The sequence below is a fragment of the Gallus gallus genome, chromosome 5 (assembly GCF_016699485.2).
Source record: "Gallus gallus isolate bGalGal1 chromosome 5, bGalGal1.mat.broiler.GRCg7b, whole genome shotgun sequence".
NCBI classification, from domain to species: domain Eukaryota; kingdom Metazoa; phylum Chordata; class Aves; order Galliformes; family Phasianidae; genus Gallus; species Gallus gallus.
In genome coordinates this window covers 42,370,476-42,388,437 of record NC_052536.1, presented here as the reverse complement: position 1 = coordinate 42,388,437, position 17,962 = coordinate 42,370,476, and the positions used below count along the sequence as shown (strand labels likewise).

The 17,962-nt window shown below is 38.1% G+C and overlaps 1 protein-coding gene across 3 annotated transcripts in view; it reads left to right on the top strand.

Moving 5' to 3' along the window:
- The window catches only part of GALC (galactosylceramidase), a 38,493-nt gene extending 30,638 nt beyond the window's left edge, over positions 1-7,855 (top strand). For all 3 annotated transcript variants that reach the window (XM_040701554.2, XM_421304.8, XM_025150952.3), the window contains exons 14-17: positions 417-597; positions 2,252-2,415; positions 3,494-3,570; positions 5,240-7,855. In XM_040701554.2, the coding sequence (XP_040557488.1) occupies positions 417-597; positions 2,252-2,415; positions 3,494-3,570; positions 5,240-5,383 (566 nt within the window). In that variant the 3' untranslated portion in view covers positions 5,384-7,855. The remainder of the gene's footprint in view (positions 1-416; positions 598-2,251; positions 2,416-3,493; positions 3,571-5,239) is intronic.
- Positions 7,856-17,962: the final 10,107 nt, after the last annotated feature.

Genomic DNA, 17,962 nt, shown 5'->3' with positions numbered 1-17,962 from the left:
GAGAGGGAAGATTTAGACTGGATACAAGGAAACTTGTATCCAGTCTAAATCTTGCCACAAGGAAACTTGTATCCAGTCTAAATCTTGCCCAGGCTCTGAGCGACCTGTTCTAGCTGTAAGTGTCCCTGTTTTTTACAGGCCAGTTGGACGAGATGACCTTTTAAAGGTCCCTTCCAGCTCAAACTCCAACTCAAACGATTCCATGATTCCATTAAAAACAAAACAAAACAAACTTGCTTTATTCGTATATTTAAAAAAATCCGTATATGGTCCTGCACATTTTTGAAATACAAAAGACTGTACTTTGATGCAGTAAGTCAGAAGTCTGGAGGATATCCTTAGAGGAAATCTCTGAAATAAAGGTCCGCGAAAGAAAAATAATGTTTTGGTGCTGACATATTTTCTTCTCTGAACAGGTAATCCGCCTTTCAGTGAAGCTCCAAATTTTGCAGATCAGACGGGTGTGTTTGAGTACTTCGTAAATGGCTCTGACCCAGGAGATCATGTTTTCACACTCCGACAGGTGGTGATTCAGCGACCCATCACTTGGGTTTCTGATGCAGACCAGACAATCAGCATCATCGGAAACTTCCAGTGGTATGTAAACGCCACTTTTTGGTGACATCTGAGGAAATGGTGTCCTTAATAGTGTGCATTTTGATTTGTTATCTCTTTCAAACTTCATTTTTCTTGCATGGAACATTTTTACTTTCAAACAATCTGTAGTCATGTAGAGATGATGATTAAAGGGACTTCCTTAAGTTCTTGAGCCCTTCATGGTGCTATTACCATCACTATTAATAGATCAGGTCAACAAGACCTTGTTTAAACAAGTCAACAAAAACTTGATTCCATTTATTTTACTTGATTTTGAATTGTGTTGCTTAATCATTAGTAATTTGATCTGTCTCATTGTGGTGGTTTGGGAGTTAATTCTGTTGTATTTGTTGCAGACTGCCATCTTCTGAGCAGTTCCTAGAATTGTGTTCAATTTACCTACTGCTTAAAACAGTTTTATTTTTGGGTAGATGTAGCTAAGATTTACTAGAGTACAGTTATTATTCATTCTAGGAGCTATAGTGGTGATAATTCTATCTTATGAAAGTTTATATATCTACTCCTGAATTTTTTCAGTGTTTTCCTCATGAACTTAGCTTCATGCTTTGAACCTAGCTGCATGCTGTAATTATTGCTATTTAACATGTGTTGCTTCCAGTATCATCATGAAAAATGTGGGAGTCTTGTGTTTAATACATAGGGAGGTAAGAAAGATCTTAACTTGTCTAATGAGTATGTATCCAATAAACTGATGCTTAAGCAGTAAGAAAAATCTCATTTAATTCTGATGTAAGAGATAGAGAAGACTGCAAACAATACATATTATTAATGATTTATCTGTCAGCTGAGGTCATAGAGTTTTCCACATATTAAAAAAAAAACTATGCATAATTGGAAACTTCCTGTATATATGACCTTTTGACTGTATCCATACTAACAACAGTTCATCACAAGTAACCTAAGATATGGAATGTAGGTACTTAACTTGTTGAGCGTGCATTAGTAGAGTTGGTTAATTTTTACTTGTGAGAGGCTTGTACTTCAGTCTGTGGAGTGGAGGGGAATTGAGTAAATTTTCCAGGTGCTATTGAATTGTTCTGGTATTTCTTTGCCTGAAGGTAGGTTATTTTCCTTAACAGTTGTCGTTTTGTCGTTAAATATATAATGTCATGCCTTACAGTTGAGCTGACGTATTATCTCAGGAAAAAAATAATTTCAGCCTGTTTGATCATATATATTTTTTTTAAAGGAGTGTTTTGTCTTTTGGTTTCCTAGGACTTGGCTTATATTAAAAACCCTAGAGAAACAAAGTTCAAATTCAAACAGATATGGTGGTATAGTCTTGAAACTTGTTATCCAGTTTACTTTTAATTTTGTAAACCTGAGAGATTTTCCCGTGAAGATGGAAATATTGTGTGTAAAGCACTGGAACTTCTTGGATATACACTTATTTTTGTTTTTGGTCTATGAGAAGATTTACTTATCCTAAGAAAATGCCCCAGAACTAATTGGTGGAAACAATCAGTCTTGACAAGTAATCAGTGAAGATGAATCTGTACCTCTTGTCTTTTATGTCCCAATTAAGACAGCTAAATTTTTCTTCAAGAAGGTGCAATAGGGAGAATATTTTTAAATCTACTGCCTGCTCAGATATCCATTCTTTGCTTGTTAAAACGCACTATTTCTCTTGCAGGGTAAATCTGACAGTCACTTGTGATATCTACATAGAAAAGCCAATTGATGGAGGTGTGTTCATTGCTGGAAGAGTTGACAATGGTGGGATATATGTTCGTCGTACCAAAGGAGTTTTCTTCTGGGTTTATGCAGATGGCACCTACAGAGTCACTAGTGACCTAGGTAAGAAGCCCTTTCCTTAAAGTGGATGCTGATAAATGGTCATATCACATTGATAGCCTTGATAAAAATGATGAACATTCTGGTTTTGTGACTCAGCTGCAATCACTATGAACTTGACTCATTATGCTGTAACAGTGGTTGTATTTTGTACATGACTAGAGCATCTGAAGGTTACTGGCTGCTCCACTTCTCTTTCTCAGCACTGGATCTTAAAAATAGTCTCACCTGTTTGGTAGCTGTACTTTCCCATTTCTCATTTTCTCCTTCTTCACTATGGGTAGGCAGAGTACCTGTAACTTAGGAATTCTATTACTTTCTCTTAACACACTGATTCCTAGGGAACCTCATTTTTAAATCCACAACTTTAAGTTTTAGCTGTGTGTAATAGATATTTATTATATATACATACATACCCTTGGGTTTAGAATGAACTGCATTGTTTATTTTTTGAGACTTGTCAGCGTTGCCTAGTAGAGAATAACTTTTTTTCTTGTTGAAATGAGGGGAATGTGATTAATGACCTCATTATTTCAGATGGGCATGCTTGTTAGGCCATAAGATATTTTTTCCTCCATAGCTATTTTTCATAATCTTTATATTTTTCTAAAAAGGCTTCTGTATGTTAAATTACCTGCAGCTGAAACTGCCAACTGAATAATTGAAGATTCTACTTCTAGTGCTTAGTTTTTTTCCAAGTCTCTCACCTGATTTTAGCTTAGCTTAAATTTTGACTAGAACTAAACAATGTTACATTGTGCAATGTTACATTGTGACATCTCAAAACTTCTGAATTAAAAATCTTCTAATACATAAAAAAAGATTAGTAGAATAAGTAGAGCACTATCTACTGTCACACTTGATTAACCTGTACTGCCAATACATGGAATTTCCAGAAGCACTGGGTATTTCAGCACAAAAAAGCTCCTGACAGAATAGTAGAATACACCTCTGTAGTAAGATGGTGATCCTGAACATCTCTGAAAATGAAATACAACTTTCCTTTTGCTAGCTTGATGTTTACCTCTCAGTCTAGGCAAAAGTTAAATGACACTTTGCTAACCTTGATCATCTTTTGCAGCTGGAGAAGAAATATTAATGAAAGGGCTTTCTGGTGTCCGACATAATGCTTGGCACACGCTTACTCTTAACATCCAGGTAAGAGCATGGTCAAGAAACTAGAAAATCAGCTATGAAAATTTCATTCCTAAATGGTTTAGAGAAATAGCATGCTATTTTACTGTTTGCATGAGGTGATACTACATAAAACTTTGATAAGTCTTTTAATTTAGACAAAAATTAAAATACCACATCATATTCCATCTCCTGTATTTTTGAAAAGATCTTGAGAAACTGGAGAGGGTATAGAAGAGAACTGGAAAAGAATGCTTATGACCTGGCTTTCTGTTCTGAAAATTCTTGGTGGACTACTAAACTCAACTGTTTTACAAATCTGACTCTCTCCAATTCTCTCTGCATGTTAAGGCCCTGTGTATGGTGCCCCTTAAGGACTTGGAACTAGGAAACTTGAATGAGCTGCTGTTTTTCTTTCCTGTGCTGAGAAAGCATGGGCACTGTGTTGATGTAAAAAATGGCCCATTGTTGATTAGAAGCCTATAGAGTGTGGGATTTTTGTGATGTTTCTGCATTTTTGATCATTGTGAGAAAATTGGTACCAAACTTTACTTTAAATATACCTGTGCAATTTAGCTGGGTATGACACTGTTGCAACTAAAAGGCTTTGAATTCTTCAGCTGGATGCCTAACCCCCTTTGGCTAATACAGCCTTTCTAACTGCAATAATTGGGAAGCTTAAATCCCAGCTGAAGTTATCTTGTACTGTAATAAACTCTGTAAAATTCTGTGCTAAGTCCCTAACAACTAAACTGCCTGTAAATATTAAAAGCTGGTTGGTTTTTTTTTGTGCTTTTGTATTGGTAGACAAAGGAATGCTTTTACCTGAGGCATTCACAAATGTTTGTACAACCACATTTATGACAGTAATTGCTATCTGTAAAATGAAGTCTAAGACTTGCTTACCTGAACAGAGTACTAAAAATGAGTGTAAATTATCTAAAACGGAAAACAGTGATGCCGGTCTTCAAACCATGATGCTATAGACTTGCATATGCCAAATACGCCTTTGATGTAACAAAAGAGTTGTAGAGGCTTTTTGAAAAAGTCTGTTTTCACCTGTGTTTGTAATTCTTATAGATTTAATAGAGGTAAACTAGAACGTACCCCCCACTCCTCCCCCCCCCCCCCTCCAATTTAGTATTGGCAAGATAAATTGTAACTAGTTCTGAAACTGTTCTCCACTTTAATGGTAACATTCTGCTTGAAATTTCCTAAATCCCCCTTCTCTCCTTGACTTGAAGACTAAAATACGTAACTTTTATTTTGACCTAAGTCTAATTCTGTAGAATTAATGCCAGATGTGTCATGTGCAAGAGAATTGTTTGTAGTTCCAGTTCTGTTAAACCCCTTAAAACAGGTGAGCATTTGAAGGAGTATGATACAGATGCAAGAGAAAAAACAGTTTACTTTGAAATTCTGCACTGAGTTTGCAAGCTGAGAGTTTGGGGAAGATAAACCTTTCACATACACTCTGTGAAAGTGTTAGATCTGTTTCACAGAGCTGATAAGCACTGGATGATTCTGTGCAATATTTAGAAGTGCCTCTGCATAGAAAGCATGTGAAATGTAGTTGAAAGTTCACTGGACATCTTTTTGACTTGCCTCATCTGCCTTACAGATTGTCTTGGTGTCAACACACTTGATCACTGGATTTCACAACGCTAACTTTCTTTCCCTTTTTTTCTGATAGGGCACTTCTGCCTCAGGACTGTTAAATGGTTATCCACTCTGGGAGAACGTCACCATTTCTCAACCAAGTCATGGCTGGGCTGCTATTGGAACTCGCTCATTTGAGTTTGCACAGTTTGACAACTTCCATGTTGAAGCTAGATGAAGTAGCTTTTGCATTTGGAGGATGTCATCATACTTTTGAAGAACAGCCAGCTCAAACTTTGAGGACAACTTAACACTGACACTCATCTGTTGGCAAAGAATCTGAATTCTCACTATATATTTTTTAATGGTTTACATTACTAGTTACCAATGTGACTAAGTTCATCATTTTTACTCTTAGAATTCTGGGGGTAAATTTTAGTTCAAGGTAACGATGAAAACCAAATTGTAGATCTGAATCTTCTTGAATACAAGGATCTTAACTTCCCATCTCATTTTTAAGCCAAATTTGAAAGTTAACAGAAGATAAAGGCCTCTCAAGCTGCATTTTTAACACTAACATGACTATGTCCATTCCTTTCACTGTAAGAATTAAATACCAATAAGCCTAATGAACTAGTGGCCCCATACAGTTATACTGTTATCACTTTCAGATTTCATTTGGATGAAGAACCTGTTTTTTTTTCCTATATTAAGAAAAAAAGATGTTTTGTCTATTTGTGTTACAGTCTGAGGCTAGACATTACAGTGCTAAAGGTGTTTGGTTACTACTTCTAACTTGTATCACTAGCCTTAAATATTTCTTTTGAGCAGAAGGGAAATCTCTTATGGTTTATCAGGCAATGCAGGATGTGCCTTAAGTTTCAACTACCTCCTTTTTCTAATGAAAGGCTTGAAATAAATTAGAAGATACTGTAGCTTGCAGTTAATTATTGATGGCCTTTATGGTGTGGTGGGTTATGTTTTGTTTTTGTTTGTTTTGTTTTGTTTTTTTTTTGCAGTGGCACAAGAATAAGAACTTTGTCCTGTGTCCTTAATTTATGCCAGGTCATATGTGGAAAAACTGGCTTTTTGTTCCTAGAATCTTGAGCATCCATCTCTCATTTGTGATGGATCTAAAACTTAGAACAGAAATTAAATTAAACAAATCAGTATGTTACTCAGCTGACTATGTTATTGTAGCACAGAGAAGGTATGGATACTATCATGTCCTTGCATAAAAGGAAATTAAAAATATATCTTGAGACCTTGCAGTCTAGTCATAAGGTGATAGCAGATGGATGCAGACGGAATTGCTTAGTGTATCAGTCTGCATTACTGACACAACAGTATCCTATCCAACAGTATGCCTACTCCTAGGGAGCATGGAGTAAATTCCAGATTGAATTTTGGATCCTTCAGAAAGGAGGGATTCTCTTTTGTTGCTGCTTCACTGTTTTTTGAAGTTACTGTGCTATCAAAAAGAAAAAATCATCCAAACTATAGTGAGGTAGTGAATGGTATTTTCATCAGTTGGCTTCTGAATTTTTCTCTTGGTCCTCTTGAGTGAAAATGATCTCTGTTCCATAACAAAACGTATCCCGTGTCTGCATCCTGTTTAACTGGCAAACAGATAGTTCCAGAGACATGAAAGGGCACTGATATTTGTATGAGGCTCTCTGTAGCATGCAATATCTTATCTTTGGGAAACGGATTTGCAGTATACTTGTAGTGAATGTTATTCTGATCCACTTCATTTTGAAAGCTAATTTCAGTAAGCATTGACTTTGATCTTTGATGTTTTCAGCTAAGGTAGAGTTAATGCAATACAAATTATTACTAGATGGTTTTCATAAAGGTTATCTTCCAAATCAGGTTTTGGAGAGATCTCAATTTCCTAAGTTGAGACGAGTGTTTTATTTCTTTCAACAACTATACTGATACCACTATTAATTGGTTCTGAATCATTCATAAGTGAAGATTTCACACATGCAGTAACCTTGAAGAGTAGTCTGAATGGCTAAACTTTAAAACTCTTATAGAAGACTCTCTACTATTAACTGTTTATTTAACTGGGTAAAAAATGAAAGCCAGTTTTCCACTTTCATTTTGATAGTCAATGTGTGGATGCAAATCTGTTCGTTATTTGCTTGATTTCAGAAGGGACATCAGTGGGATCCAGATGTGAAGGAATTTAACTTAAGGTCCTTATATTCAAGTAATATGAATATAGGAGAACAAGTTCTCAGAATAAACTTGTTTCAGCTGTGATGCTTTTTCCTAGTAGCACATTTCTTGAAGGGTCCATGGTAGCTTGTGTGGGCTGCAAGCAATGTAAGAGATTAGCAAAGATGCAGTTTATCCAAAGGAGTTGTCCAGTTGTTGTTTTTTTTACTACCCTTTAATGCACTAGTGTAATAAACTACTGTCATATCATGTACTAAGCACAATATGTTTTATCACTGAAAATATTGATTATTTTTCCAATCTTAACTTATTAATGTTAGAGGATTAAACTGTTTTATGAAAGGAATAAGCGATCCAATAGTGATATAATGTTGTTCATTCTTATGTCTATAATTCTTCACCCTTCAGCAGGCTGTAATACGCTTGCCAGTAACAAGCTGTCAGGTCTTTCACTGAGGGGTGGATTTATGCTGTTGATTATAAATACTAATCATTCCAAATGGACAAATAAAACATTTAAAACCTCTTTATTTGTGGAGAATGCTTCTGTTAATGGATCTTGATGTCCTCTAGCAAGAAAGCTGTCAGTTTTTATCATTGTGATTCCTAGAAAAGATGATTGCCAGTATGTTAACTGGATTGGAACAGTTTTTCCAATGCCAAACAATCCTCATTAGCAAATATCACAAAATCAGGGCTTTTGCTGTTGATTTGCACATTATTTATAGTGCTGGATATACATTCTGCTTCTGTATGTTACAGTGGTTTTTCTGTGTTTTTTTTTTTCCCTTTGCATTTATTTAAAGGGATTAAATTGTATTTAAGGGTCGTTTGTGCAAAACTGCTGAGTACTGAAGTTTTGTGAGCTTAAGCTGGAAGTCTGTTTACAGATATGGAAGCAGGTAGTGCAATTCAGGTATATATTGAAATTTACATGAGGCTTTTTTTTTTTTTTTTTTACCTTGAGTAACCTTTTGGATCTAGCTTCAATTTTTTTAATTCATTTTTTAATCCCCAGTCCCCACCTCAAACTTCTGGGTTCAACTTTAAAAGGGAAGGAGGAATTCCATGATGCTAGACACGTTTTCCTGGCTATCATGCCAACAGATGTGAATTGCTCTGGAAATGCTGTTTTCTGCTTCTGTCGGTAAAAGGTGCGTCTCTCCTGTCGTAAAGCCTTATTGCAGTTACCATTTTGGTTACATAGCACTGCATCCAAATTGATTCTGTCCCTTATTCTCTGCCATGTAACTTTCAGTTTTTTAGTTGCTACAAACAACATTCTTGGGAGATTTTAAACTTCTGTAAAACAGCACTGTTTTTCTTTAGGCTACTTATTAGTACTCATTTTACAGCTTCATCTTGTTCTCAACGTATCAAAAGTAAACTTCTAGCTCAGAGTTTGGAATGGCGAGTTGAAAACAACCAAACTTATTATGCAAGTCTAATCTGATATTTAACTTTTAAGTGTCCTGGACATCTTTCTTGTGCCCCTTAGGCTCCCTTCTTACCATCCAACATCACTATTTGGTAATGGCAAGCCACTGCGATCACAGTCCTTCAAAAATCTCATTTCCTGGAGGACCGAAATAACTTTGTAATTATTTCATTAAACCTCTCCTTTACTTCCTTTGTATGCCTCAGGTTAAACTGAGGCGCATCTCTGGAAACTGGAGGTAAAAGTAGTCTAGAAGTGTTGGAGTGGTAATTTTACTTATTTTTACAATGTCTTTTCTATTCATGTTCGGGGTACCTGAGTGTAAGCACTTAGATCAGGAAAACAGTCATTTTAATTTTACTGCGCTCGTGAATGCATTTCAAAATGCACAACTGCAAGAGTGGATGGCTCAGTGCAATACAGTCTTCAAGACAAAACAGACCCTAGTACACCTGGTTAATGTGGTGCAGCCTAGATCTGGGAACCTTTGGTCTAAGATGGAGAAGTTACCAACAAAATGATTATTTTAAAGAAAAACAGCTCTGCACACATTTTCAAATAATTTAAGGAAGAGAAATGTTCTTATTTAGCTTGAATTTCTTTGTTCATTTCCTGCTGAGAAATACAGGTAACTTCCTTAGTGTTTCTCATTTAAAAAAAGAAGTGCCTATGGAAAAATCAAATACTTTATTGTTTCTAAAAAAGCAAATCTTATTAGCTAATTATACACACTGCTACTGTTTTCAAGAAACACTTTTAATGCCTCCAGATGAAGCATTCCCCACCTCTCTCAGCAACATCACCACTGTCATAGTTTAAAATATTTAGATTGGTTATAAGCAATATAAATATCTCCCCTCTTTCAGTTTGAAACCATTTTCCTTTCTCCTTTCACAACATTCCCCTGTCCCCTTCTTTCTTGTAGCCTTCTCTTTAGGTACTGAAAGCCGCTCTCAGGTCTGCCCAGAGCCTTCTCTTCTCCAGGCTGAACAGCCCCGGCTCTCTCAGCCTGCCCTCGTAGAGGTGTTCCAGCCCTTTGGATCATTTTTGTGGCCCTCCTCTGGATGTGTCTCTCCTGTGCTGAGGACTCCTCATCTGGATGTGGTACTCCAGGTGATGTCTCACCAGCACAGAGTTGAGGGGCAGGATCTTCTCCCTTGCCCTGCTGGCCATGCTTCCTTTGAAGCCCAGGGTATGGTGGGTTTCCTGGGCTGTAAGGGCACATTGTTGCCTCACATCCAGTTCACCAAGTGTATTCTCCTGATGCCATGTACCATCAGTAGTACATGGGTGTCCAGCACTTCCTCTGTCCTACAGTCTCACAGTAGAGAAAAACAGAAGTGATAGAGTTGGGGAGCTGAAGCCTGGGCACAGATCCAACAACTGCCACTGCCTGCAAGAAAATCTTTTGGAGAAAATAGGACTGTGGTGTGTGTCACAGAGCATGCATTCCAGCAGAACCAGTAGAATGGAGATGAATAGGATAGGTTGGAAAAAACTGTGTTAACAGAAACACAGTGGGGGTTATGTAAAGCTTCCATGGTTTCTGTATATATCATGACATGAGATGAGAGTTGTGTTAATGCATCTATAAAATGCTCGAGTACCTAATATGCCCTTGGAAATGCAAGTCTCTAGGCTCTCTCCTCTCTTTTCATGGAGGAAACTGATGTAATTCTTACTTAAAAAAGAGCAGAATGGCATGAAAGGAAAACTAAAGGCCTTGTCCACTTGCTGAATCTGCGGTCATCTTTCTTTAACACTGCATTTCTGAAGCTAATGAACACTGTTCACGTTGCTTCTTAGCCGTAGCTGCTCCTTTTCCTCCTGAGGCCTAATTCCCTCTGAAAAGTCTCTTAATCCTAACCCAAACCAGATAAACAGCAGTGCTATTTCGGTTCATTGAGTGTGACTGACGTGGGATTTGAAAGCACCATTCGGCCAAGGCATTCAGGACAGTGAGCTCATACTTCAGGCTACAAAAAAACCTCATTACAGCAAGTCTGATCTATACTGAGAAAAATCTATAGAGGTATCACAAAGATAGATTTCCAAATGAAAAATTGATATTTGACATGAGCCTTAGAACTTTTTATCTTTTCTGACAAGTTCGTGAGGAGAGGACCTTGCGTTTTGTGCCGGAGACACTAGATGGCAGTGTAATTATAAGGAAAAAAAAATAGCTGTCTGGATGGATTCAGGGCCAGCCACGTTGAGCCGCGAAAACAAGGATGGAGGTGGCTTTGGCTTTGTTAGAGAAGAAAAACAACGTTCAGACTATGGACAGCCTTCTGTGCACAGAACTCTATGGCATTCCCTACAAGGAATAGTAATTCATCTTTTAATAGTTTTGCAACTGCTCTTAGCAGATTAACCTATATAAAATAAATGCTTTCTAAAGCATCTATCACCTGCAGTGGTTTTTCAGGATTAAAGCCTTTATAAAAAGTCAGAAAGTCCCATTGCTGCCAGAAGCACAACTTTAGCTGTTGTGTGAGTCTCAGAAATCTCTGAGTTATGCGTTCAGGTTGTGAAAGGCTCTGCAATGACTTTTTTCAGTGCACAATGAGTTTGCGGTTTTCTTCTTTCAGCTGTTACAGCCTGTATCCTAAAAGCCTTTTAAATGCCAAGCTCTGATTTCAGCATACATCCTTAGAAACCTGCACCCCTGGGCTGCTGCATGCAGCCTCGTGTACCCAGCTGGGGCTGTACAGGAGAACACATGTGTGGATGGGATCTGGCACTAAACGCCAGATGAGAAGTGACAATAGATGGGAATGGCATATAAGAGCTTTCCACAGCACACAGCTGTAAGATTGTTATTTCAGTGCAAGGTTTTCTCAGGAGTGGCTCTCAAATATTCTGTTTTAATTTTAAAATAACAAACTGCAAGGGATAGAGGCACTTTGAGAGGAATGAAGAAGTATGTTTGCACAACCTGAGAAACTGTCATCCAGTTTGTCCTTGAGGGTGATTCTTTGTTCAGAGAGGTTTGAAGACAAGGAGAGATGGAAGCTCTGTAAGACTGTATGAAAGAAGGATACAAGGAGCACAATGGAAATTGGAACTGACTGACTTTGGGGTGACTGATCAACTTATAAGATCAAGGGGTCAGGAGTGTGAAAGCAGAATGGGTTTGGCCATTACTGAGTGCCTCAGAACAGCATAATCAGAAATACAGGAGTAAATGAGCAGTGATTGCCTGGACAGCAATTTACTCCCTCATGCCAGGTTTTCTAAAGCTTCATGTACCTAGGTTAATAAGCCAGAAATTTGCTTTCACTCCAGAATTCCTGAGGTGATGTCCTTCACAGGCCATGACTGTGGCCAGTCAACATAGGACATAAGCATAGGCCATGTCAGCCCAGCTTGGCTGGCAGCATCTTGCTGCCTCAGGGAAATCTGTGGCCATGGACTTGCATGGTCTCTCTGTTGTCTCAGGAGGAACCAACCCAGGCAGAAGGAGGTACATGGGTCCAGGTAGCAGAGGCACTTGCTATAACTTAAAACAGAGGTACAAGATTCTGATACGGAAAAGTATCAATTTGCCTTATTCCCTAGATGGCAAAATGAGAAATGTTTCCCATTTTGGAGGAGATTATAGTGTGAAACTGAAATGGGGGTTGTTCTTCTTCAGTTCTGCTTTTATGTAGGGCATCAGTGAGGTTTGCTTTTCATAAGGACCAATGCATCATTTGTGTGATGGACAAGAGGCTGGGAGCTGGATGCTTATTTGTCTTAAGTTCTTATGAGCAGTATTTCATATGAGATTCTGTGGAGGTGGAAGATTGCATTTTCTGTGGGAGTATTGTGCCCCTCTGCCTAATGAAAGGGAAAGTTGTCTTAGAGGAAATACGAAAATTTCACTTAGTGTTTTATAACCTTAATATTGTCTGTGTATTTGTTGTCTATTTTTCTTGATGAAATTCCTCTGAGTGTTGTTAGCTTTATAGCCCCTTAGTTGCCCTGTCTTGTTCGGATCTTGGCTCTTTTCTTTGTTGTTTGTTCTGACAAAATGTGATCTTCAGAAGCATTTCAGGTTCTCATTTTGCCTTTCCTAGGTATAATTTTAGCTTCATCTGCAAAAGTGAGAAAGAAACCATTCCACGAATTGCTAAGGGACTGAAATATGATCATTAAAACTTGATAGATTTTCTTTTTCACTCACAGTACTTTGAAGACAAACTACTTACCAAAAACTGTGCTAGAATAAATGCAGAATGTACAAGACTAGAAGAGGTATCCCAAGGTATGGTATGGTCTATAGAGAACAGTGGTTATTTACAAGTATCTTTGGAGCAGGTGAGTTATACATCCATCTCAGCGAGTGAGATAACACCAGGACACTGTTCATGACAACCATGTTTCACGTGGATGAGGTTTGGCAGAGTGTTAGCAATGTTTTGAGTCATTTTTAAGAATTCCTTCTGGGTTATTTGGTGAGGGAATTTACTCAAAATTGAGCCTTCATCTCCTGAGAGAGAAAGAAGAGCTCGGATGAGCTGCTGTTGTAAATCTACTCTTCCTGGTCACTGGCAAGCACTCCTGTTTCTGATTTCCCCTTCTTAATGACAAACCACCTGTTTGGCCCCAGTGTTCCAGTTTTGGTGGGCGCCTGGGCTGCTTCGTGCTGTAATACATAGCACAGAGCAGTAAAGTTAATAACAAGGAGTTCTAGTAACAGAGCTGAGCTATAATTCAATGCCTCTGGGAGCCATACATAACGCTCTGCAGAGCACAGTCTTCTCCTGAGAAGCTTTACATGGAAAATACCACATCAAACAGAAGGCTTATGCCAGTCTCTAGAAATAAGAGAGTAAAGTGGGGACCTGGGAATAACTGGCTGGGGAGCAAACCTCTGTTAGTTATAAAATGGTTTAAGTGAGGCAATGGAACCAGCTCCCTGAGGAAGAGAAGACAGGGAATTTGAACGACCTTCAGCTGGAGCTGTGGGCAGTCAGCCCTTCTAAGGTCAGATCATTGAGGATTTCTAATTAAGGCTTATTAAGTGCAATCTGTCCTTATTACTTTCTTGTTGAAAAGAAAGGAAAGCTAGTCAGGTGATTAAATTTAGGAGGTAGGACTTCACCTTCAGGCCTAGAGGATGAAATGCCCAACCTTGATCTACTATTGACTTTTAGTAGTAGTACTGATACCCCTGTAGAGTCATAGGCCAAGCACAGAAGTGTTGTTAGCGCCTTAGTAGAGCTGTATAATGGGAGGCAAGAAATCCTTATGTATCCGAAATTGAGAAGCGTGTGGATTACTGAAGAATTACGCAGTCCTGACACCAGTTTTGGAGTGAAGTTTTTGCCATGGATGCAAGTTTCTTGTATCTGACATTCCCTGTCTGTAAAATCATGCACCAGTGAGACTACTTCATTTTCTATAGCCTTGAAATCCATTCATAAAACTGCTACCCCAAATGAAAATTATGGTTATCACTCAGATGAGAAATGCTAGAAACATAGCCCTTGCTTTTTAAAATTCCACACACTTCTCCTGCCCTTTGGAAATAATAGCTTGCATGGTCGAAAGCCAGCAACATGTAATAGAGTTTACCCGGGAGAACTGGAATACTAAAACTTGGACTGTAGCTAGATGTCAGCTCAACAACTGAGAAATAGAAGATCAGTCTCTATGCATGCAAAAATGGTTTAAGCCTAGCTCTGAAAATGGGTCTTGCTTTTGTTACAGGCAAGGAGTTGTGGCCAAGACCTAAAAGACATTTATCTGTTGAGCAAGGCAATACTAAATATTCAACTTTATTTGGATGATAAGGCTTTTTTTTTTTTTAAGTACTTCATTTATTCAACATTTTATAACCATTTTGGAAAAATGGAATTTCCTTCCTGTGGCAGAATGTATTTATTTTGTGTGGGGAAAAAAATAATCTTGGAAAATTTCAGGGAAATATTCAAATTGGAAAGAACGATGACAACAGTTTTGATTTCTTCCTAGGTTCTCTCAAGGCAGCTGGTTCTCTGGAAAAAGCGAGGCAGCTGAGGAAATCAGAATCAGCTTTTCACACACAAAAGATGATAATTAACAAGCAGCTGGTGGGGTAGCAAAGGGATAGCAATGTATTCCTTGTGCCATGTTTGGTATTCTGAAACTGCAGAGAAAGACCCACCAATGGGCAACTTTTGAAGCTATCTCATTGCCATAACATCCTTTTGACCGTAATCCAGTTTACCTGTCACCTGTGCCTCTAGTTGGACTGGAAGATGAAAAGAGACAAAAGCAGTGATATTTCTCTTCATGATTAGGAAGGAAAGGATTTTATCATTTGCAGCATAAGGTAGCTTCACTCCTCTCCGTCTCTGAGCTTCCAGTCATTATATACCAATCAGGATTTTAACTCAAGGAGGATGCAGACTGGGAGGCAACACTGGATCAATTATATTCACAAAAAAAAATGTGCAAAGGTGAGATAAGAGGTCTAATACTTTTCCTAGATTTGTTGCTTGAGGAACATAAGGCCTTCAGAGGAATCTTTCAATACTCTCCTTTCTTGAATCCACTTATTTGGTATGTTATGTTTGTTTTGTTTTGTTCTGGGGAGGGGTTCAAGTAAAAGCATGAAAACAAACAACTTCAGGCTTCACTTCAGTGCTTCCTATGCATTTTATGGCTCCCAGTGGACACAGGAAGACTTTCCTAAAGATGTGTTATGATTCTGGAGCAGATCAGAATTCAGGTAAGGGAAGTGGAGTTCAGGGTTCAGAGCATCACACAGCCTAGCAGCCAGAATGGCAGTTCTGGATTTGAAAGAAGTAAAATACTCAGATTATTGTTCTCTGTGATTTAGTTCTGGAAATGAAGATGGTTGTCCATTTTTTTTTCTCTGATGTTCAAGTTATTTGCTATTTTGGGGGTAATAGGGGTGGGTGATAGATGAGGATTCACTTGATTCAGACTCATCTTACAGTGATTTACAATTGCTGTCAGATGAGTTACGCTATTTGAGCTGAGATGCTGTAAAAGCATATGTATGTTCTTAGCCTGCAACAAATTTTAGTAATTTAATGATGCTTAAGACAGCTCCAGTATAGAGAAGATTCACTATTAAAATCTATAAATCAAGCTCTGCAAACACAGATAGCTGAATTGGAATTTGAGCTATTCCACTGTCTCCATGTTCTGCTTCTTTCCTTTATATACACAGGCATATAAAGTATTTGCATTTATAGTTTTGCTGTTCAGTTTGTTGCTTGTATCCACAATCCATTTTAACCTAATAGCGCAGATGTTGTGGAGTTCACAGCATTTGATCACTTATCAACAATTATGCTATTTCTGCTTCACAAAATCCTCCCCCAAATGTTTCTTCTTGTCCAAACTGAGTATCTTCATAAACCACATTTCAAAGCAATTTGTATAAAGACTGAGTGCTTGAATAATGATAAAAATCTGTTGCCATTTGCCACTGCCAAAAGAGGAAAGCTTTTTTTCTTTCTTCTTCATTGAATTATTCTAGTTGTATCCATATTGCAATACTGTGGACAAAGGAGAAATCTCAGCAAAGCCACTGTGGCATGAGAAGGCATCTTAAACTGTGATGAGCTCTAAATTCTAGATTCCTTTATGGCCTATCAATGTTAAATGCTGATCGTAGCTTGCTGTGACAGATAGAACTGATGGATTCTGTGAATAAGGGATTGGTACCCATGTTATCTCTGACTTCACAGAAGCTCAGTATCTGTTTCCTCTCCTCCAACTTTCAACTTCTTGTATTCTCTTCACATCTCAGACTGTGGGTACAGAAGGTCTTTCTGATTTCTGTCTTTCAACTGCATAAGGTAATGCTGTTTTAAATTCCAGAGGCCTGTTTTTTGTATTCTACAAGCCTCTAGGAAATCAATAAATGACAAAGAAATGTTGGTTTATTTATGTGTTTATTAGGTTTATGCTACGTTTCTGGGAAGGCCTTGTGGTGTTTGGTCATAATATCTTTAGAAGACTTAACACAAGATAACAGCACTGTAAATACATCAAAAGAATTCCAGCATTTCCCACAGTACAATAAATCTGTACTGTTCTTGAGACATCAGTGTGTTGAAAAAGTACTTCCTTCTTAGCTATTTCCTATGTCCAATGACTTGCTCATCTCTTTTTTTGTCTTTGTTGCTATTTTTTTAGGATCCTTAAGAAAATGTTTGTTGTAAGAAAGATTCAGGCTGCTCTTAGGCAACATAAATTTCACAAATATCTTTTCTGTGAATCGGTTCCATGTTTGAGCTCTCATAGAACATATGCAAAGAAAAGAATCTCATTAGGGTGATGTTTAAAGCATCAATAGCTGATGGCAGGATTCAGATAAAGACTTATGGCTGTAGCATTGATGATAGCACCTTTCCAGCCTCACAGTTGGTGTCCTGTAAAGGATTGTGCTTCCCTTTGAAGCTGTTTGACCAGCCACTCATCTTGGCTAGTTAAGGATAGAGTCAGCACTGTCTACCCCACTGTGCTTGAATGAAATGGTGCAGACAGCAGCTTTCCCTTTAATCTGGATATCCCACCTATGGATGAGATGAGCACTTTGCCATCCTGCCCTGCTGCGATCTCTCTGGAAGACATACAGCTGCAACAGCCTTTGAAATAAAAGGTATCTATAGAGACTGGAGAACTCTACTCTGGTGTCAGGGTGTCCCAAGGCTCTGTTCTCACCCCACCCCCTTGACCCAATCCTCACAGCTTGCGTGTTCCCTTTTTGTTATGGCTCTGTGCTCTACTTCAGAATTCCACCAAATTTTGCTTATAGGTTGCTGTTCAGTTCACATAAAGTAGACAGTTTCTCTGTGTTAATAATGTTAGTTACGGTATAGTATGGTAAATGAAGTTTAAGGACAGAAGATACAGCTTGTATCTGGGCTTTTATGTTCTGTATTAAACTTTCAGATTGAAGTATCACAAGGCAAAGAGCAGTATGGAAACAGAAGTAGTCTTTATAACACAAAAAGCTACTCTTGGCAGCTTTGCAGTGAACAGAAAGGTATGGATCATGCATAGTGTACTCGTGCTAATTTCAGTAGTTTGACCCATGACACTGACGATTAATTCTTTTCCTTTAATGAGAAGATAATCCATAACTGTTAATATCCAGAAAAGGGAGACTGCTTCCTAAGTCTTATCTGCATTCAGTTAAAACCCTGAAGTGTAACCTATCCTCCATAAAGGGAAAAAAAATGGTGT